Raw genomic sequence first — 20,624 nt, forward strand, 5'->3', positions numbered from 1 at the left:
TTTTTTTTTTTTTTTTTTTTTAAGTTGTTGTTGTTGGTTTTCTTTTCTTTTATTTTTGGTTACAATTACAATTTAAAGGTTTAATTATTTTGTGAATCAGGTCAAGGAGATCATCATTGAAGGAGGTAGAGAGCATGTACAACGTATTCCATAAATGACACCATTCTATGAGCCAACGTCCAAGAAGCAGAAGAAGAAGAAGACCTCCAGGTTTTGTTTCATATCATCCTTCACTTATATATGATTTTGTGTTATTATTTGTTCCTTGTGTTGCTTTGAAATTTGTTAACGATTAGTGTTTCTCTTCATATTAAATTTTGAAAACAATTTGCTTAACTGGGAATTTTATTGATGTAGGGACCTGAGACGAAGTGAAATTGATAATGATGTTCTTATTCTCGTAGTCTCACCACATTGCTATAGGTATGTCTGATTTAGCCTTATTTTATGATGTCAAACTATTTTTCTATGTGAATTCATTATCTTCATAAAGTTGGTACCTTTTATGTGTGTTTTGATTGCATATCCACAGGCTGACATCCTTGTTCGTGGTTATGCTGGTTTGCCTTGAAGGTCTTAGACCAAGTCTTCCCAAAGGTACACTCTCTTCTTATTGACATTGTTGTAGTCATTCCATCACTGATCGATTGGTGATGGTTTTATTTGATGGATCTTTTTTGTCTTTTCTTGGCTACATCTTCAGGTAGTATTATTCTTCCTTTTAACCGATTTTTGTTTTGTTCTTTCTATATAAGTGAAAAACAGCTCTCTCTCTTTGTTGCAGATCATGAGGAACCAGGATTACTGTGTGGGAGGTTCAAAGAGAAAGAAAAATCATTGTGGGAGTGCGTTTGATTTCTTAGTTTAATTTTCAGGTTACCTCACATCTATGCACTTTTTGGCTTTTAGCATATCAGTTGTTTTTATTTAATATTGGCTAGTGTTGGTCCTTTGTTTCTTGTGTTTCCCAGATGATGTTCTTGCTGTGTACACACATTCAGATGAGAGAGATCGATGATCCACAGTTTCTTTCCTACACGAGTTCGTTCTTAGACTTTGTCTTTTGAAACTAGTTTTTGTATTCAATGTCTTTTTAACGAAAATATCTCTTCTCTGTTGCAGATCATGGAGCCACCGGTGGGATATGACAAATATTTCTTCTGGTCTATCATATTTTTATGTTTCTTGGTGCTACATCTTTTTATTACAATTGTCTTCGTTACAACCACAAGTTGACCTTTGTTCTGTTATGTCTCACTTTATCTGTCGTTGCTCCATGTTACCTCTTTCACGGTCTCATCATTCCCTTTGTTATATTTTACTGTTCACATATAAGCTAATGTTTTTCTTTGCTTGTGTTAGATCGTGGAGGTTCAAGGCCTTATTGGAGGGAAGGATGGTTTGCGTATAACTTCGATTTTCTGGTTACTTCACATATATCTTGCTTGTTTTTTTTTAATTAACTAATGGCTATTGTTTCTTGACCTTTGTGTTTGTTTTTCAGATGTCACTTCACTTCGCAGATGTAAGATATGTCTTGCAAACGAGTTTGTTCTTCTATCTTATCCTCCCATGCAAAAGGCTCGACAAATTCAGGTATTCGTTCCGTTTTCCCTCCCAAATCTGTTGCAATCAGTTTGTTTTAATATTACTCCATGATTTATTTCGGGTTCCTGAGATTTGGACTGTACCATTGGGGAGTCTTCAACATTATTTTGCTATGTTATTGAAATTTTCAGTTAACAGTAATGTCGCTGATCTTCCTAGTGATGTTGGCATGTATGTTTTACTTTTAGGCCCAAGACCCTATATTTTAGTGGAGGAGGATGCTTTGATCGGCTGGTGATGGTTTTGATGGATCGTTTTTGTCTTCTCTGCGCTACATCTTCAGGTAGTCTTCTTCCTCTTAACTGATTTTTTCTAGGGTTTGGTTTCTAAATTGCATAGGTAGCTTTATATTTGTCCATGTTATTTACTTGTTGTTATGTTGTTTCAGGTTTTGGATGATGCTTTTATCGATGAGAGTGATGGCTTTGATGGACACGCTTCTTCTCTGTGCTACTTCTTCAAAGGGTTTTGTTCTTCCTCTGAACACGTCTTTTACTTCTTTTTTTGTTTTGTTTGATCCTTACGTTTCTTTCTTCGTTTTGCAGGTCTTTTTGAAGCAAACCATGATCCAATCATCACGTTTCTGATCCATGTTATTGTCTTCAAGCGTCATGGGTTCCTTGCTCTAAACTCATCTCTATTTGCTTCTTTATTGTCACTTTGGTTCGGTGGTTTTGTCTTATCTTCTAGTTACATAATGTCGTTTTTGTTTTGTTGGTTTAGATTTGTGGAGGATGATCCTGCTATTGATCGGTGATGGCTTTGACTGATCGTTGTCACTCTCTTACTCATGTTGCTCTTCTAGAGTTTGGTTTCTAAATTGATCATTCAAGGCTTTTTTATTATGTTCATGCGATTTTTAACTCTACTTGGCTCTGTTAATTTTAGATTGTGGAGGAGGATGCTTTGATGGTTTGTATTTGTCCTCTCTATGCTACATCTTCAGGTAGTCTTCTTCCACTTAACCGATTTTTTTTGTTTCTTTTTATATAAAGTGAAAAAAACATCTCTGTCGCTCTTTGATGCAGATCATGAGGAACTTGGATTACTGTGTGGGAGGTTCAAAGTGAAAAAACAAACATTGTGGGAGCGTTTGATTTCTGAGTTTAACTTTCAGGTTGCCTCGCATCTTTACACCTTTTTGCCTATCAGTTGTTTTATTCAATATTGACTATATTTTTACTGTTCACAGTGTGATAAGCTAATGTTTTTCTTTGCTTGTGTTAGGTCGTGGAATGTCGAGAATGTGAAGGAGGTACGTAGTTCCATTTTGTTAACTTTCCATCTACAGTATTCTCTGTTACCTCGTTGGTGGTTTTTCTCTTTTCTTTGGAGGTATGGTCATTTTTTCTTCCCCTTTTCTCTTCTTCTCTTTCTGATTTCATGATTTGCATTTTTCTACCGTTTAAATGCTAATCACTTCTGTTTGGGATGGTGTTTTTCTTTCTATGTGAATTTGAATGATGCAAGTAGATGTTCTGTTTAGACTTGTTTGCCCAGATTCCTTTCAAGTCTACAAGTTGTCTCAACAGGGCTGACTGAACTTGGGGATTCCATCTTTTTGGGTTTATTTGTCTTGACGCCTTTGTCTGTCTGTTATTTTCTTCTGATTGTTATATGCTTACTGTGTATTTTTAAGCTTTGATTTCCTCATTAGTTGCTGATCTCAATTGGTATGTTTCATTTTTTTTGGTTATTATTTGTCCTGTGTGTGTCTTCCAGCTGTATTTCTTTCATCCATCACTTGACTCTAATCTTTTGCAGTCTACTAGCAGTCACATGAACGATGACCATAAGTTCTTTTGTTATATGGGTTTGTACTTGTTTTTTTGACCTTTTTAAGATAAATATGTCTACTAACGTAGTTTTTGTATTGAATATCTTGGAGTCTTTTACGACTGTTCTAGTCTGAGCTCATCTTGTGCAGAAAGCTAGACATGTTGATTCATGAGTCATGACTCATGACCGTTTTTAACAACCAGTGAGGTGGCTTTTATGTTGTGGTGTAGATTACTTGTTGCACCTTGTAGTCATAAAGCGGCCAGTCTGCCACAGTGAACTTTCACTTTTCTAAATTGCTTGGGTGGTCTTTTCTTATTTACTTGTCTGTTTTCTTGTTGATTAAGATTGTGGAGGATGCTATAAATGTTGATCGGTGATGGCTTTGATTGATTGAGATTGTGCACACGTTTTCTCTTTTGCCGGTGTCCTTTCTCCCAAATTCAGTTCCTAAGTAGATTGTTTTTTTCTGTATGTTGATACATATCGTGGAGGCAATGGGATTTCTATGTTGAGTTGAATGTATCTTCTCGCCTATCATCTTTTGGTTTTTTCTGATTTCTCTGTGCTGCATCTTTTTTTTGTTTTTTCCCCCGAGTAACACAACTGCCTGTTATATCAACAATTACCTCTGTTATATTCGGTCTCAGTTGATCTCTGATCTCTCGGCATTCCATGTTACCTCTTTGCCGGTTTCTTATTTCTCTCTGTTTCCTTATTAGGGTCTATCTTTAATTTTCTTCTGATTGTTATATGTTTATAGGGTATTTTTAAGCTTTGATTTCCTCATAGGTTGCCGCAAGGAATGATCTCAATTGGTATGTTTCATTTTTGTTATTATTTCTCTTCTGTGTGTCTTCCAGCTGGATTCTTTTATGTCTACTAACGTGGTTTTTGTATTGAATATATTGGAGTCTGTTAGGATTGTTCTAGTATGAGCTCATCTTATGCACAAAGCTAGACATATTCTTGTTACACAGGTTAACAATAAGATTTGGACAGTGGTGCCACTGGGGAGTCTTCAACATTATTTTGCCATGTTATATGCTTGTGATTGTGGTTTTTTTTCTCTAATGTGAAGTGTTTAATCCTACTCTCATATGCTTTTGATGGTGGTTTAGATGCTAATCACTTCTGTTTGGGATGGTGTTTTCTCTTTCTATGTGAATTCATTATCTTCGTACATGAATTTATATGATGCAAGTAGAACTTCTGTTTGGACTTGTTTGCCTAGATTCCTTTCAAGTCTACAAGTTGTCTCAACAGGGATGAACTTGGGGCTTCCATCTTTGGTTGATTCAGGTGTAATGAGCTTCTTTTTCCTGGGTTAGATTCTTGGTATTTAAGAGAAGTAAGCTGTGAGTTCCTCACTGGTTGCCTCTAGGATTGATCTCAACTGGTGTGTTTCAATTTTGTTATTGTTTTCTCCTCTGTATGTCTTATTGTATTTTCCCATGATTTCTTCATCGATCAGTTTACTCTGATTCCTTTTGCAGTCTACTCACAGTGAGATGAAAGATGATCATTACATCCTTTTAAAATGGGTTTGTACTTAATTTCTGTCCTTTTCATGATGGATGTGTTTACTTAAGTAGAGTTTTTGCATTGAACATCTTCAAATCTGAGCTTTTCAGGTTTTCATTAATTCCGCTTTCCTTCTTGGATCTTTCTGCAATCTGTTGATTTATATATTATATTGCCTGCATTTTGATTCCTCATCTACCTCGTTCGATTCGCATTTCTGCTTATGCCTGATTCTTTTGTTAAAGTCTTTGTTCATAGATATTTCAGGTTACTACTTGGTTTCTTCCTTGTTTATCCATTTTGGTGTGCTACATCTATTCCTAGTTCCCTTTTTTTTTTTTATCTCAATTTTATATGCTTGTGAATTTGTGATGGTAGCTAATCTATTTATGAATTGCTTCCCTTCGTAATAGGTACGTTGAGGATGTGAAGGAGCCAGACTCACTTCTTCTGTTTTGGTCACCACTATATTTGAGGGAGATGTGATCAGCTTTCCTTCCTTGTAGTCGCAGTTTTGGATTCCTGCATGTAGATCTTTTGGTATATACTATTTGGCGTTTCTAATGATTGTCTCTTCTAATCTTCCTTCCACTGAAACGTTTGTTCAAACTAAAGCGACATCGTTTTAGAATTGGTCATGGACCTATCGACTTGGCCTGTTATTTAATTGAATTAATTGGGCCTATATATTCGCACAAGACCGGGTTTGTAAAAGAACTGGCTAATAGCAAGACACGTGGACTGACCCCATAAATTTACAAGTGAGACCGCTTATCACAAGTGTTGGTTGGTTTGGTTGATTCAAGAACCCATGGCTCTGTTTCAAGAAAAGCTGTCACTGTCCTCAAGTTATTCGTCGTTTCATTCTCTTCCGAGGTTAGTCGTTCCCAAGCCTCATACTAGTAGAGTCGCCGTGACAAGGTCCCGTTCGATTTGCAGAGCGTCGTGGCAAGAGGTTTGTGGTTCAATTTTTTTATCTTCTCACTTGTTATCATCATCCTCGGTTTTTTTTTATTTTAACGTTTCCTGTTTTTTTTTTAGCTTGCCGGAGTGTTGGTTTTCTCGGCGATACCTTTCACGGCGGTTAAAGCAATCGCGAACAGCTCATTGGGAGAATCTTTGCGGCGGAGATTGGAAGAGAAAAAGAAAGAAGCCGTTGAGAATTCTTCAAGATTCAAAGCTAAAGCTCAAAAGGCTAGAACCGACAGGTATATTATTAAATATTTTGTGGATAGATTATTTTGACTGATAAATATTAAATTTTCATCGTCTTAAAAATTTCGTGGTTTGTTCATGTAAGTGTGCAACAAGTGGTATGGAGAAGAACGTCCCCGTTGGTTTGGTCCAATCCCATATGATTACCCTCCATACCTTACAGGAGAACTTCCAGGGGATTATGGATTCGACATTGCTGGACTTGGCAAGGATCGTTTGACTTTTGATAAGTTCTTCAAGTGAGTCTTGTCTTTTTAAATTTTTAACCTTGTTCTCTTATAGTTATAGAACTTAGAAGCTAACTGTTTTATTGTTTGTGCCTCATGTTTACTTGTTTGTTCTTTCTACCAAATAATGTGAGAAACACATTCTGAAAAATATCACTGAAGTTGAGCTTTGTTTTTTGGTAAATAGTAGTTAAGTGATCCTACCACTTGTTTTGCAGCTTAGAAATACTTCATGCTCGTTGGGCCATGCTTGCAGCGTTGGGTGCTCTGATCCCTGAAATATTTGATCTCACGGGAGCTTTCCATTTTTCTGAACCTGTATGGTGGCGAGTTGGTTACTCGAAGCTTCAGGTTTCTTTCAGTAATTTAGCTCTTTCTTTCTCAAAAATCTTCTCTAGTCATCTACTATCAAATTCCTGTTCAGTAGCATGACCAAGAAGAGGACGCCTTTGTTTTCCACCAGGGAGAAACGTTGGACTACCTGGGCATTCCAGGGCTGCACTTAGCTGGAAGCCAAGGTGTCATTGTAATCGTCATTTGTCAAGTACTCTTGATGGTAATACATTTGAGAGACATCAAACACGCATTTGCTTCACCTCATACATTCCCTTAACAAAAAGCCTTTATGCATACAGGTAGGACCGGAATACGCAAGATACTGTGGCATTGAGGCGTTAGAGCCACTGGGAATATACTTGCCAGGGGACATAAACTATCCCGGAGGGAGGCTTTTTGATCCCTTGAACCTCTCTGAGGACCCGGTAGGTTTTGAAGATCTTAAGGTTAAAGAGATTAAAAACGGGAGACTAGCTATGGTCGCGTGGCTTAGATTCTATTCACAGGCTGCTTTCACTGGAAAAGGTCCTGTACAAAATCTTGTTGACCATGTCTCTGATCCTTTACATAACAATCTGGTAGCCATGCTTCTTCAGACATGAAGAGACTATTAGATGTATGTACATATGTCAAAAAAACTCAATGCGTGAATATGTTTAATACCATATGTTACTTAGTACATGATAACTATAACCAACACTTATCTATTTCTAAATACTAAATCCTGTAATTTGCAACTTGAGGAATTTGAAAAAAGAACAATCATTATAATGTGTATAGTGCGTTGTTTTAAGTCTTAAAACATATTATTAAAGGTTCATAATACGACGATCGATATACGTGTTCCGGTCTTGTGGATTGTAAAACGAGTGATCACTAGTATAATGGGATATTTTTATTCCCTCTTTTGTAAGTTGAAGAGCATCGTTATCACTTGTTACAACTATATACTGTAAACACGTTTTATATATGGTATGTTGTCTTATTAAATTGGGGCATTGGAGACCAAAGAAAAGGTAAGATTGTGATGACTCACGAGTCATGATCAAGACCAAGACATTCTATTAGTTTTTTTATTTATGTTCTTTACAACCCCACTCGATATCAAACCTATGTAGAATTTAACTAATGTTTTTCCTTTAAAAAGTTTCAAGATTCTATTATTCTATAGTTAATTTTGCACATTACACACTTGACAAAAAAAAACTGTACATGATGTTATATTGTTATTGGTTAATATAGTGGAAAACTGTTGTACCCTCGTAGGTAATGCGTAATGACTGCGTGCAGTGAACCATTCTCTAAAAGTCAATAAAGAAATATCAACTATTTTGTGTACGATTATACTCAATTTTTTATAATGAAGGATTCCTATATCTTGTTTCTGTAATGAAGGTTTCTAGAAATTTAATTAGCAGACTAACTTAAATCGTATTTGTCTTGAAGGCATTTTTATTGCTTCTTGTGTGTTGACGTTGTCTTTGGAAAGCTTTCACCATCCCAAGGTATTATTATTATTCATAAGTATTCATGATGAACGCATTGATTTGTAAGAAACAAAAACCGATGAGATGTGTTCCTAATTCGTTCCGTCGGTGAATTTTGAAATATATTTTTTGGATGGGGTTTTGTTGAGAATTCTCAGATATTGGGAGATATTTTAACCCGACACCTGACTTCTCACGTGACTCGAGGGGATCCTCAGCAACAGCAAGTGACTTTATTTGTTTTTATTGTATATGCTTTTGCACTCCAACTTCGCTTAACATGAAAATATTCCATAGCATATGCAAATATACCATGAGGACCTCGAAATAGTTATCATTTAAATCTTTTCTTTTTTTTTTCTTTTTCTTTTTTTATAATCGTTTTACCTATGATTATTTGGAAATCATCGTCTATATCTATAGACTGTTTAGCGGTTAGCAAACCGATTACAACATTATTTATCAAATGTTTCATCGTTTATAATTTAGAAAAAGAAAGAAAATGTTTATTGATTCAAATTCAATTCTTAACTGAAATGATATCGTAGCTCCAATCTGATACACATGTTCGATATATGGTTATGTACCAGCATGTGAAATTACTATCGTTTGATTATCTTTATCTTCTTTATTACTATGAAGTTTAGATAACCAAAACATGATTAAAGTAGTTTTCTTCTCTCTATCGTTGATGTTTGAACTCGAAACGTTCAAAACTTTTGTAGTTATCGATCGCTGAAACTATCAACTGTAGTTGAATTGCTAGTGTAGTTTGTTTAGCTATTGTTTTTTAAGTTTAATTTGTTCCGATTTCATGCATTTTACTTAGGCTATTTTTTTAGACTTATTGACTGCTTGGCTATTTGTAGCAATCATGCGTAATCCAGATAGATTTATGCATGTTGATGTAAACAAAAACACTTTGTCCTCAAGTCTAGGTCCCAAAGATATTGTGTCGGCCGACAAACTAAATACGCTCGTTAGCTAACCCATAAGTTAATATTATAACGAAATTATTAGGGGTTTCAGATGAATAATGAGAGTAATCAACTGATGTGAAATTTGTATTATAATATTTTTTTACTAATTAGGAAACAAACAGAACTTCTCCACGTTACGTAATCAGACACTAAAAAAGCTCCCAAGAATAACTTAAATCTTTAAAAATATAAAAAATCGGAATCGATTGCAACAAACCATATTTGTTCAAAAAGATTCGTTATCGTTCGGTCGTTCTAAAGTCTAAACCAATTAATTAATCATGAAGAGCTTCTTTTGGCATTACCAAACGTGACATATTCCATCGAGAATTAATAAAACCGATTATGCTTTCCTATTTTTTCGTTGGTATCGTGATCGTCGTTATTATTATTATCAAAAGCCCATAATTAACGTGCACGTTCTTCGATCAAGAACACTTCCAATCAAATTTCGGAAATTACGGTGACAATATCTCCTCCATATAGGAAAAACAGTAGCAGAATACAGGAAACGATTTGTGTACGCGTCAATAGGTAACAGTTGACCAACAAAATAAAATATAACGTTTGGATTTTGCACCCAAACCTCATGTCTAGTTTTGGAAAGTGCATGATTCATATGGGTAGATTACGGAGGCTTCAACTTGATACAAATGGTGTCGTCACTCGTGATCTCAAATGTTTTATCTTGTAATCAGGGCCGGACCGAATATATTTGCTGTCTAAAGCAAAATTGCCCATTAACAAACCGAAATAAAATTAAAATTGGCAATCAGCCTGTTTCTGGACTTGAACCCGACACCCACTGCCCTTAACATAGACTTAGCGACTGTATTAAAGGAATTTTTTGTAAACTGATGCCCTTAATTTGTTCATATATTTGTGATGCCTAAAGCATCTGCTTGTTGGGCTTTAGCCCCGGACCGGCTCTGCTTGTAATACCCACTTATTATAACGAGTACATTTTCACACACAAATGAATAAATATTTATGTGACTTGGTTTTCTTTGTTGGATACTAGTAAAAAGATATTTGGTAAGAAACTTTTACAAAAGCTTAATAAATAGTACCTGTTTAATTGTTCTTTTGATAGTACAAACTTGTGACAATGCTTTTCGTACAAATAATATTTTTCAAATTCATCGTGAATGAATATGTAAACAAAAAGGTTGCGAAAAAGGAGAAAAGAGAGAGGTAGTACACAAAGCTCATCTATCTACGAATGGGTTTGTCAGTATTCTCCAATCAAAATTGACATCTACCTTTCCGTACCAAATACAGCTGTTTGTTTCTCCACTTTTTAATCTATTACATGTAATGTAGTACGTATCTTAATTACATTCACACAATCTTATGCATATACTTCCATCACACAAGAGAGAGAAATATAAGCAAAAAAGGTTAAACTTGATACGAAGAAAAATGATTTACGAATTATCTTAACTTGATAAAAAGGCTAAAAGGGACTATTCTCGTGTTCGGATGTGTCACGCGCCGTAAGCTACTTGTTGCGTTGCATGCCGCGTAAAGAAAGATAGACTCACGCGACATAAATCCGTACATGAGACTGAGAGAGATCGATCTCTTGTCTAAAGAAGGGGCTGTTTCGTAGTTTTGTGAAAATAAAAAAGGGTAGTTATGTCTTTGTAACATCGACAGGTTTTTGGTGGAATGGGAACGGTTTGGTGTGTGTGTTTTTAAGCCTTTTAGGCCTTTTTTACCTTCCGTTGTTGTGACGCCGACTTCCCCAAACGCGGACGCGTTTTTTTTTATGGGTTACTTATTAGTGTGTTTAATTACTACTTTTAGACTTATTATAGTACATTAAGCTTAAACCTAAAAACTGATAACTCCCAAATCCCAATTTATACGTCTCATTTATATGAATATATAGCGTGATTCGCGTTACCGAGCTAGCTAGACTGTGTAATAGAATACAACTGTGACCTTTTGTTTTGATTCTTTTGACATCTCTCTCTCTCTTTTTGTGTGTACGAAATCTGTTTCTTCATTATCGTTCAAGTATATTTGTTTATACTTTTAGTTGATAAGTGCACATTGTTGAACTATATATAATGCAATTATTAGTTATAAGAAAGAAAAAAAGCATTTTGTTTATTTAAAATATTGATCAACTCTATTTTTTTTTTCTTTCCTACACGTAAAAACGATAATGAATACTACTTGGGTGGACATAGGATAGTCAAAATACTCAATAGGTTGTATTCCTTATATTGAAATGAAGCTGAGGTCTATTGAATTTTTTTTTATTTTTTTTTGTTTCTCGATGACGTATCAAGTATCAACACGAAATATATTATTGTTATCCTTTACATATATAAAGAAAGAGAGACTAATAATAAAACAGACTCATACTCAAAATGTTTGATAGGAAAATTGAAAAATATCAAAATTTCAAATGGTGAATACTCATTAGTAGTAGTGAATAATACAATAGAGAGATTATGAATAATACGAATTTGTATTATTGGAAATGTATATTCATATATTATTGTTTTTTTTTCCTTTGTTTTTTCTCTGTAAATAATGAAGTATCTTGGATCCTTCATCTTTTTCTTTTTTTTTTCGCGAGACTATTACAGAAATGACCCCTTGTTCGTTCAGAATTTACAGTTTGTGCCACCGCCGAACAAAGTAAGAAAAAAGTTCCTAAAAAAGGTTAGGAGTTGAAGAACAGAGAGAGAGAGAGAGAAAACAAGGAAAGAGGCTAAACAAAAAAAAAAAAAGAGAAAGAACACAAATTTGAGAGGGAAACACAACAAGGAAGAGAGACGGAGAATTAGAAAGCCCTCGATTCTGAATCGATTTTTCAGGTAGAAAATTTCGGAAGATTCGATTTTGGGAAGTTGGCCTCAATCTGAACAAAGTCTCTGTTTTTATTTTTTTTGAGATTCAATTTCGGAAAAAGGTGTTTTTTTTTTCTTTGTACCATTTACTTAGAAGCTTGGATTCCAAAACCAAGTACGATTGAGCAGAGGAGTTATGCTCAGGTAACAGGTCGGTCCTTTTTCAAATTTACGAAATTTATGTTCATCTGATCTCTCTCTCTCTCTTCTATTTTCGGATAAAAGAGATCCCTTTTTATTTTCAAAATCTCTTATTAATTCTCTTTTGTTGAATTTTGTAGTTTGTGATAGGTGAAGAGTAAAAAAGAGTCGAGTTTTAGAGAGAGAGAGACGATAGAAATGGATGAGGTAGGTCCTCAAGTAGCTGCTCCGATTTCAATTCACCATCCCATGGGAAAAAAACGAGATCTTTATCATCATCATCAGCCACACTGGCTTGTGCCATCTCAGCAGCCTAAAAATGATTGGAATCCCAATTTGTGGGAGTGGGATAGCCAAAGATTTGAAGCTAAACAAGTTGAGGCGGGGGCAAAGTCTCTCCGCCTTGGTAGTAGTAGTAACAATCATAACAACAACAACAACGGTGGTTTGAGTTACGAGGGAGGAGGAGAAAGAGGCCTTGATTTGAATCTGGCCAGTGGTTTTAACGATTTCGAAGACACGCCGGTGGCTGTAACCAGTCCTCCTCCTAACAAGAAGGTTAAGTCCGGATCTCCGGGAAGGGGCGGCGGCGGCGGAGGAGGGAACTACCCTAAGTGTCAGGTTGATAATTGTAAGGAAGATCTATCAATTGCTAAGGATTATCATAGAAGACATAAAGTCTGTGAGGTTCATAGCAAAGCTACCAAAGCTCTTGTTGGCAAACAGATGCAGAGGTTTTGCCAACAGTGTAGCAGGTGAATAGAATCTGACTTTTTTTTATTTATTGTAATCAATCCTTTTTTAGCTAGTGATAATTGGGTTCTTAAAGATTGGAACTTTTTGGTTGCTAGGTTTCATCTGCTATCTGAGTTTGATGAGGGAAAGAGAAGTTGTAGGCGTAGATTGGCTGGCCATAACAGGCGGAGGAGGAAAACGCAGCCCGAAGAGATTACATCTCGGGTTGTAGCTCCCGGGAATCGTGATAATACTTCTAATAACGCTAATATGGATGTCCTGGCTTTGTTAACAGCTTTAGCTTGTGCACAAGGTACTTTAGGCTTTGCATCATTCTCTCTCTCTCTCTCTGGTTATTCTGTTTTTAGATGATCCATGTTTTAAAACATAGTCGGTTTTGTGTTCCTTCAGGTAGGAATGAAGCTAAACCTAACGGGTCTCCGGGAGTGCCTCAAAGAGGGCAACTTGTTCAGATACTTAACAAGATCAATGCTTTACCTCTACCTATGGATCTTGTCTCAAAGTTGAACAATATTGGAATTTTAGCCAGAAAAAATCCGGATCAACCTTCCGCGTTGAACCCTCAAAATGGTATGGATGGGGCTTCATCTCCGTCTACCATGGACTTACTTGCTGTTCTCTCGTCAACTTTAGGCTCATCTGCACCTGAGGCTATAGCATTGTTATCTCAAGGAGGGTTTGGTAACAAAGAAAGCAATGAAAAGACTAAGTTAACTTCTTCGGATCACGGTGCTACAACCAATTTAGAAAAGAGAACTTTGGAGTTTCCTTCTTTTGGGGGAGGAGAGAGGACAAGTAGCAGTAACCATTCTCCTTCTCAGGATTCAGATTCACGCGGTCAGGACACTATATCGAGCTTATCTCTACAACTATTCACCTCTTCACCAGAGGATGAAAGTCGACCAACAGTTGCATCTTCAACAAAGTATTATTCTTCAGCCAGCAGTAACCCTGTTGATGATAGATCACCATCATCGTCTCCGGTCATGCAGGAGTTATTCCCGCTGCAGACTTCTCCTGAAAGCAGGAGGTCTAACAATTACAGAAACACTAGTCCCAGTCCCAAGACCAGTTGTATNTAGCATTGTTATCTCAAGGAGGGTTTGGTAACAAAGAAAGCAATGAAAAAACCAAGTTAACTTCTTCTGATCACGGTTTTACCACCAATTTAGAAAAGAGAACTTTGGAGTTTCCTTCTTTTGGGGGAGGAGAGAGGACAAGTAGCAGTAACCATTCTCCTTCTCAGGATTCAGATTCACGCGGTCAGGACACTAGATCGAGCTTATCTCTACAACTATTCACCTCTTCACCAGAGGATGAAAGTCGACCAACAGTTGCATCTTCAACAAAGTATTATTCTTCAGCCAGCAGTAACCCTGTTGATGATAGATCACCATCATCGTCTCCGGTCATGCAGGAGTTATTCCCGCTGCAGACTTCTCCTGAAAGCAGGAGGTGTAACAATTACAGAAACACTAGTCCCAGTCCCAAGACCAGTTGTAGGCCCCTAGAGCTCTTTGGCGCATCAATCAGAGGTCCTGCTGCAAATCCTAATTTTAATGTTTCCAGGCATCAATCTGGTTATGCCTCATCTGGTTCGGATTATTCTCCTCCCAGCTTAAACTCTGATGCTCAGGTATGCAGCAAGTCATATTCCCTTAGTAAACTAAATTAAGTTCTTAGTAAAGCAGGTCTAAAGCCATTTTTATGGTTTTACAAACAGGACCGCACAGGAAAGATAGTTTTCAAACTACTTGGAAAAGATCCTAGTCAGCTCCCTGGGACATTGCGAACAGAGGTGATTGCTTCTGGGGCATTTCTAGCCTTCTTAAAATGTTAAACATATATATATTAAGTCCTAACAGTTGGCAATTCTTAATTTCAGATCTATAACTGGCTTTCTAGCATTCCATCAGAAATGGAGAGTTATATCAGGCCTGGTTGTGTTATTTTATCAGTCTATGTGGCAATGTCAGCGTCTGCTTGGGAACAAGTGGGTGAATTTACTGAATATTGGTTAACACTATTCAAAATTTGCTCGAAGCATCCTCAGGAGCTGATGGGTTTTATGTTTTATTTGCAGCTTGAGGAAAACTTGCTGGAACGGGTTAGTTCTTTGGTTCAAGATTCAGATTTTTGGAGTAACACAAGATTTTTGATCAGTACAGGCAGACAGCTTGCATCATACAAACATGGTGAATGCTCAGCCTGATACCTCTGTGTCTGTTGGTGCGAATGGTCTGCAAGATAATGACTTTTTCATTTCTATGCAATATTACAGGTAGAATTCGTCTGAGCAAATCTTGGAGAACTTTGAATTCACCAGAGCTGATCACAGTGTCGCCGTTGGCTGTTGTAGCCGGTGAAGAAACAGCTTTGACAGTAAGGGGTAGAAACTTGACTAGTGACGGAATGAGGTAAACAATTTTTGTATGGATTCAGCTATTTTTTTCATCTTTCTGTCTTTTTCCCTCAAGCTTTATGGTCAATGCTGCAGTTTTCGTTGCGCGCATATGGGTAACTACGCGTCAATGGAGGTAACTGGAACAGAACATAAAAGAACGAAATTTGATGAGTTAAACGTAGGTAGTTTCAAAGTTCAGAGTGCAAGCCCTGTTTCTCTAGGACGCTGTTTCATTGAGGTAAGGACATTTGGAAATACGAAAATTTAAAGTTTCTTAGTAAGTCTTGGTTTTTGGAAGATGTTATTTTAACAGTTCTATTATGTCAAAACAGGTGGAGAATGGATTCAGAGGTGACAGTTTCCCTTTGATAATAGCCAATGCCAGGATTTGCAAAGAGTTGAATCGCCTTGAAGACGAGTTTCATACAAAAGACGTGATAGAAGAACAAACACACAACTTAGATCGTCCGAGATCAAGAGAAGAAGTTCTTTGCTTCTTAAATGAGCTCGGTTGGCTATTTCAGAGGAAATGGACATCCAATATTCATGGAGAATCCGACTTTTCTCTTCCCCGCTTTAAATTTATGCTCGTATGCTCGGTTGAAAGAGATTACTGTGCTCTCATAAGAACTCTCCTGGATATGATGGTAGAGAGAAATTTGGGAGAAGACGGTCTGATGAACAAGGAGTCCTTAGATATGCTGGCTGAGAGTCAGCTATTGAATCGCGCTGTCAAAAGGAGAAACACAAAAATGGCTGAAACGCTGATTCATTATTCTGTCAATCCCTCTACTAAAAACTTCATCTTCTTACCTAATATCGCTGGACCTGGCGGTATAACACCTTTGCATTTGGCTGCTTCCACATCTGGTTCTGATGATATGATTGATGTCCTGACTAATGATCCACAAGAGGTACAGTTTCTATTTTTAGAACCCATCTCTTTAGCCTCTTGTGTTTTTTTAATCACTAACCCGAGTTTTCACGTTGTTTCAGATTGGATTATCTTGCTGGAATTCCCTAGTCGATGCAACCGGGCAGACTCCATTTAGCTATGCTTCAATGAGAAACAACCACAGTTACAACTCCTTGGTGGCTCGTAAACTTGCAGATAAAAGAAACGGTCAAATATCTCTGAACATCGAAAATGGGATCGATCAGATTGGTCTGAGTAAGAGACTAAGCTCAGGGCTCAAGAGATCTTGCAACACATGTGCAAGTGTCGCTCTAAAGTATCAGAAAAGGGTTTCAGGTTCACATCGTTTGTTCCCAACGCCGATCATCCACTCGATGCTTGCTGTTGCGACAGTCTGCGTTTGCGTCTGCGTGTTTATGCACGCTTTCCCTATCGTCAGACAAGGCTCTCACTTCAGTTGGGGAGGTCTTGATTATGGCTCAATCTGAGGTTTGTATAATTAACTGCTGTTAGAAAGAAAAAAATGAGTAAAAAATGGGGTGAAGGATCCTGAGAACAAGAGGCAAAGTGAGAAAACTAAACCCAAAGACATGTGGGAATTTCGTCATTACAGAGAATGAGATCAAATACGCACTGGTCTTTTATGAGCCAGAGAATACAGAGAAGAAACGGGTTTTGGGTGTCAGAGCAGAGACAGCTTCAACACCCGAGTTTTTTTTTATACTTTGGCTAATTATGTTTTTATTCTTGAATCTGTTAATTTCCTTGTACTTTAATTACAGTTTTTAGTTTCTTCTCTCTTAACAACACAGAAGCTGTGGCTATTTACTGAATCTTGTTTTCTTCCTTGTATCTACTTTGAAGATTGTTGTAAACTTGTACTGTAATATCTTTTCTTAATGCTATGTAAAGTAGTATATAGCCGCCACTTGCTAAATAAAAGTGAACCACAACGTGTCACGTGAGTTACCTGCGATATTGACTATTATTGTTCAGGTAGTATTTTATCCTATCTTTGCTTTCTTCTCACAAAATGTCTTAAAAAGTTTCTTTCTTTTTCACTTTTCCAAATACAGACAAAACTAAACAAACAAACCAATAATCGCTTCTTGTAGAATTGAAAAGAGATAAAAATACAAAAAAAAAAGAAAAAAAAAAGGCGATTCGTCAACTTTTCTCCCAACATATTCAACAATAAGTGGTTATGTGTAATTTTCTATAGATTGCTACAACTGATTACGTCGATCATACTTCTCTTTTTATTATTATCTCTTTACGATGTTCCATTTATATTTTATTTATTTCAGTCTCTTTCTCGAGTAATAATAGTATAATACATTACATATTGATGGTTTACACATTATCACTTCTGTAATATTTTGACCTTTCTTTTCTAATTGCCCGCAAAGCAAATAAAAAACTTAAAAACATATGAAGTAAAACAGATGAAAAAGACAAATTATTTTGGATAAGTTACTTGAAACTGCTTTATATTTTTGACGTTTCTCTAAGACTTGTTACTTTCAATTTCACTAGTGTGTATATTAGATATTTGATGTAGAAGATAACGAAATAATAGAAGACAGATAATTAAATTGCATAATTCTTAGGGTAGGGACTCGAAAACTCGCAGTGTTCACATTTCACGCAATCTCGATGTGAATTTTGTTCTCATCTATTGAAACTAGATTTTTTTATCTTTATTCATTCATTACTATCCTCCACTAAATGATAATAACTCTAAATTCAAATAGAATTAACAATGATAATAGCCCCTTCTCTCTAAAACAAACCTAGTTTTTCTCCACCGTCGATTGCCTCTCCGGTTGCCTTTACAGCGTCGGAGAGGGCTCCTCTCCCTGTTTTTATAGCTCTTTGGTGATTTCTCCTCAGTGTTCCCCTCTTTGGATGTTGCAACAGTCCTCCGATCCGTTTCTGGACTCTGGGTAAGTGGTTCCGTTTCAGATCTGGTGCGTGTCAGCGGCGAGGTGTTCGTGGTTGGTCGTTGGAGCTTCTACCAGAGCGCATGTTTGAGGATTTCACCGCTCTAGAAAGTTTCTCCGGCGGATCTGGGTTGAGGGTCTCGTTGTGCATCGTTTCTCTACGGTGGTTGTTGGCTATGATGAGTGTTAGAGATCTGGGTTCTCTCTGTTTCTGTGAGTCTCAGAGATCGGTCTACAGCGGTTCTTGTCGTCGAAGTTGCAGATCCTCTCTTTCTCCAGTCGGTTCGCTTGTTCTTCACCGGGATCGGGGTTCGTCAGGTGAGTGGTTGTTGGGCTGCGCTTCATTGAAGGACTGGGAGTCAAGAAGCAACAGGAGCGAGGCAAGCTTTCTTCTCTGTCACCGGAGTGGTGTGGTTTTTCCGGCATGTGTTGCGGCTGTGGCTTTTTCCTAGCGGTCGAAGGGCTTCAGATCTGGTTCCTCCTGGTATGAAAACGCCATAGGAGATGCAGATAAGTCCTTCACGGCTCAACCGTTAGGATTAGTGGCTGCGGCAGCGGCGGAAGACACATGCTGGTAGGTGGGTTGTCCGGTGAGTGTTTTGGTGGTTAACAGTAGATCCTTTTAGGATCTTAGATGGCTTTCATGGGTTATGGTTGTTGAGAGGATGGTTTGAGCCACCTACTCTCTCTAGCCTCCGTGCTTAGTATCCACCAGACCGGATTGAAGTCAGCTTTGCCTCGGGAAGGTTTTCCGGTTGAATGGATTCGGAAATCAAGGGCTTGGGTCCGAGTATGTCGTCTTGCTAGGTCGGGGATTCGATGTTCATTGGGTGGCGGAGAGTCGGAGGACTGATCTATTCCGAAAGTTTTGTGGTGGGTTTGACTCGCCGTTGGTGAAGGCTATGCGACGGGATTCGAAAACTCCGGTTAAAGAACCGGATCTGGCGATGAAGTCACAAAACGGTGGGACTTGTTTTCGTCGGTGCTAGTAGATCTGATCCTCTGCTTTCGTTTAACCGCCCGGAACCAACCTTGTTTTTTCTCTATTTCTGTTCACCGGAAAAACAACCGGTTTTGTAACTGTTGTTTTCTTGTATTTTCAGGCCTAAGTCCAATTTGGGTCGGCCCATTAATAAAACTAAAACTTAAAANAAAAAAAAAAAAAAAAAAAAAAAAAAAAAAAAAAAAAACATTGATAATAGCAGATATTCTCTTTTGTCAACGGATAACAGTAAAATATGTTTAAAGAATGGTGATAAGATTGAGCTATTCGCAACTGGAAAAATATCTATTAAAAAGATACCATAAGAAATGCAATTATATATTTTATCAGTCGACATAAGCTTCAAACAGTGTGAGCCTATAAGAAATCATGTGTGAACAATTTGACACACGCATAAGCCGTACAGCTAATATAAGATTCGGGACAAATCCTCTTAGTTTTGGCTTTGACCGTAAAAAGCTAACAGTTTAGATCACACACAAGACACAACCCTGAAACTGGAAAGCACTTTCACCAAAAGCACTCACTAGATGATAAGAACTCTTTAATATATATTTTTTTGTTAAATATAGAAAATACTAGTACTATTAGCATTTGGATCACGTGACAAGACGCTTACTGACCTTACGATTATAAAAGAGGTGGCATACGTACGCCGCGACTCAACTTCTCCATCCGACGGTCTAGGATTTGTCATGTGGGTTAACTAGAAAAGGACAAAAGCGTTTGCCACGTTACGCAGAAAAGATTGTCCTCTTAATCCAACGGCTCAGACCAGAATCTACACCAATCCCTCAATTCTGTTCTGTCTCCCCTCGTGTCCGTCGATCCCTCTGGCTCTTCACTTGATGCCACGTGTTTCTAATGTGACCAAAGGTAATATAAATTAGCTCCTTTTTCTTCTTTTAATAGTATCCACCACACTCGGTTTCTCTCGTATGGCCGTATCCTACCACTAGTTATGTTATATGTGGATATTTATCACAAATATTGAACGTAACGAATATTATTATACTGATACAATCAAAAAATTTGGTAGAAAATAATATCTTCCTACGTTGGGAGTGATGTAGGACCGAATAAAATAGTCGGCTAAATTTTGATATTTGTCGCGGACCACGAAATAGTAAAAATGATTTATCATCATTTGTGAGGCCAGCAATAATGATTCAGAATTTTCAAGAATACTACTACTCTTTTTTGTTTTAGACCATTTTTACTGGAGAAATGGGTGAAGATTTCTCAGAAGATTAAAAAAAAATATTTTTATTATATTTATTCATTTTTTATTTATTTTTTAAAAGATGAACCAACGAGCAAGTGACACATTTCTATTTCAGCCAAAGCAACGATTCTTCCAGTCCTCCCCCAAGCATCGATTCTTTCTGATTTCTCTTCTCTCTCTTCTTTTTATTATTTTTTTACTTAAAGCAATTAC

The 20,624-nt window shown here is 37.1% G+C and overlaps 2 protein-coding genes and 1 long non-coding RNA gene across 9 annotated transcripts in view; all 3 read left to right on the forward strand.

The window, feature by feature from the left end:
- Positions 1–2,038, forward strand: part of LOC104702427 — a 5,085-nt gene extending 3,047 nt beyond the window's left edge. Inside the window, exons 13-22 of the long non-coding RNA XR_002032797.1 lie at positions 101–210; positions 358–423; positions 533–597; positions 785–875; positions 972–1,041; positions 1,123–1,188; positions 1,363–1,424; positions 1,505–1,596; positions 1,797–1,891; positions 1,997–2,038. This is a non-coding gene — a long non-coding RNA (uncharacterized LOC104702427). The remainder of the gene's footprint in view (positions 1–100; positions 211–357; positions 424–532; positions 598–784; positions 876–971; positions 1,042–1,122; positions 1,189–1,362; positions 1,425–1,504; positions 1,597–1,796; positions 1,892–1,996) is intronic.
- On the forward strand, positions 2,034–7,428 carry LOC104702426 (chlorophyll a-b binding protein of LHCII type 1-like). Of its 6 annotated transcripts, XM_019227857.1 has the most exons (10): positions 2,034–2,073; positions 2,154–2,554; positions 2,637–2,725; positions 2,836–4,931; positions 5,325–5,866; positions 5,953–6,119; positions 6,219–6,365; positions 6,572–6,704; positions 6,817–6,909; positions 6,989–7,428. In XM_019227857.1, the coding sequence occupies exons 5-10, from the start codon at positions 5,723–5,725 to the stop codon at positions 7,289–7,291; spliced, it is 987 nt and encodes a 328-aa protein (XP_019083402.1). In that variant the 5' UTR covers positions 2,034–2,073; positions 2,154–2,554; positions 2,637–2,725; positions 2,836–4,931; positions 5,325–5,722; the 3' UTR covers positions 7,292–7,428. The 6 variants fall into 6 exon arrangements, 1 of the variants encoding a protein (XP_019083402.1); XR_753994.2 differs by lacking the exons at positions 6,817–6,909; positions 6,989–7,428 and having other exon boundaries at positions 2,836–4,786; positions 4,884–4,931; positions 6,212–6,365; positions 6,577–6,660; XR_002032796.1 differs by lacking the exons at positions 6,817–6,909; positions 6,989–7,428 and having other exon boundaries at positions 2,836–4,550; positions 4,654–4,931; positions 6,212–6,365; positions 6,577–6,660.
- LOC104702428 (squamosa promoter-binding-like protein 16) lies at positions 11,851–16,728 on the forward strand. Of its 2 annotated transcripts, none has more exons than XM_019227860.1 (12): positions 11,851–12,174; positions 12,305–12,919; positions 13,016–13,212; positions 13,311–13,998; positions 14,424–14,556; positions 14,644–14,718; positions 14,806–14,913; positions 15,004–15,115; positions 15,202–15,337; positions 15,418–15,562; positions 15,657–16,238; positions 16,321–16,728. In XM_019227860.1, exons 2-12 carry the CDS (start codon positions 12,363–12,365, stop codon positions 16,726–16,728), a joined length of 3,141 nt encoding a protein of 1,046 aa, XP_019083405.1. In that variant the 5' UTR covers positions 11,851–12,174; positions 12,305–12,362. The 2 variants fall into 2 exon arrangements, with proteins under 2 accessions (XP_019083405.1, XP_019083404.1); XM_019227859.1 differs by having other exon boundaries at positions 13,311–13,601; positions 14,027–14,556.

This window comes from Camelina sativa, chromosome 7, assembly GCF_000633955.1.
Source record: "Camelina sativa cultivar DH55 chromosome 7, Cs, whole genome shotgun sequence".
Taxonomy (NCBI): domain Eukaryota; kingdom Viridiplantae; phylum Streptophyta; class Magnoliopsida; order Brassicales; family Brassicaceae; genus Camelina; species Camelina sativa.

Excerpts from the sequence above, each read along its gene's own strand:
- LOC104702426 (XM_019227857.1), top strand. The coding sequence starts at position 5,723 with ATGGCTCTGTTTCAAGAAAAGCTGTCACTGTCCTCAAGTTATTCGTCG. Across the intron at positions 6,705-6,816 it reads TTGGTTACTCGAAGCTTCAG|GGAGAAACGTTGGACTACCT; the intron begins GTTTCTTTCAGT and ends GTTTTCCACCAG. Across the intron at positions 6,910-6,988 it reads TTTGTCAAGTACTCTTGATG|GTAGGACCGGAATACGCAAG; the intron begins GTAATACATTTG and ends TTATGCATACAG.
- LOC104702428 (XM_019227860.1), top strand. The coding sequence starts at position 12,363 with ATGGATGAGGTAGGTCCTCAAGTAGCTGCTCCGATTTCAATTCACCAT. Across the intron at positions 14,914-15,003 it reads CAGCGTCTGCTTGGGAACAA|CTTGAGGAAAACTTGCTGGA; the intron begins GTGGGTGAATTT and ends TTTTATTTGCAG. Across the intron at positions 15,338-15,417 it reads TTGACTAGTGACGGAATGAG|TTTTCGTTGCGCGCATATGG; the intron begins GTAAACAATTTT and ends TCAATGCTGCAG.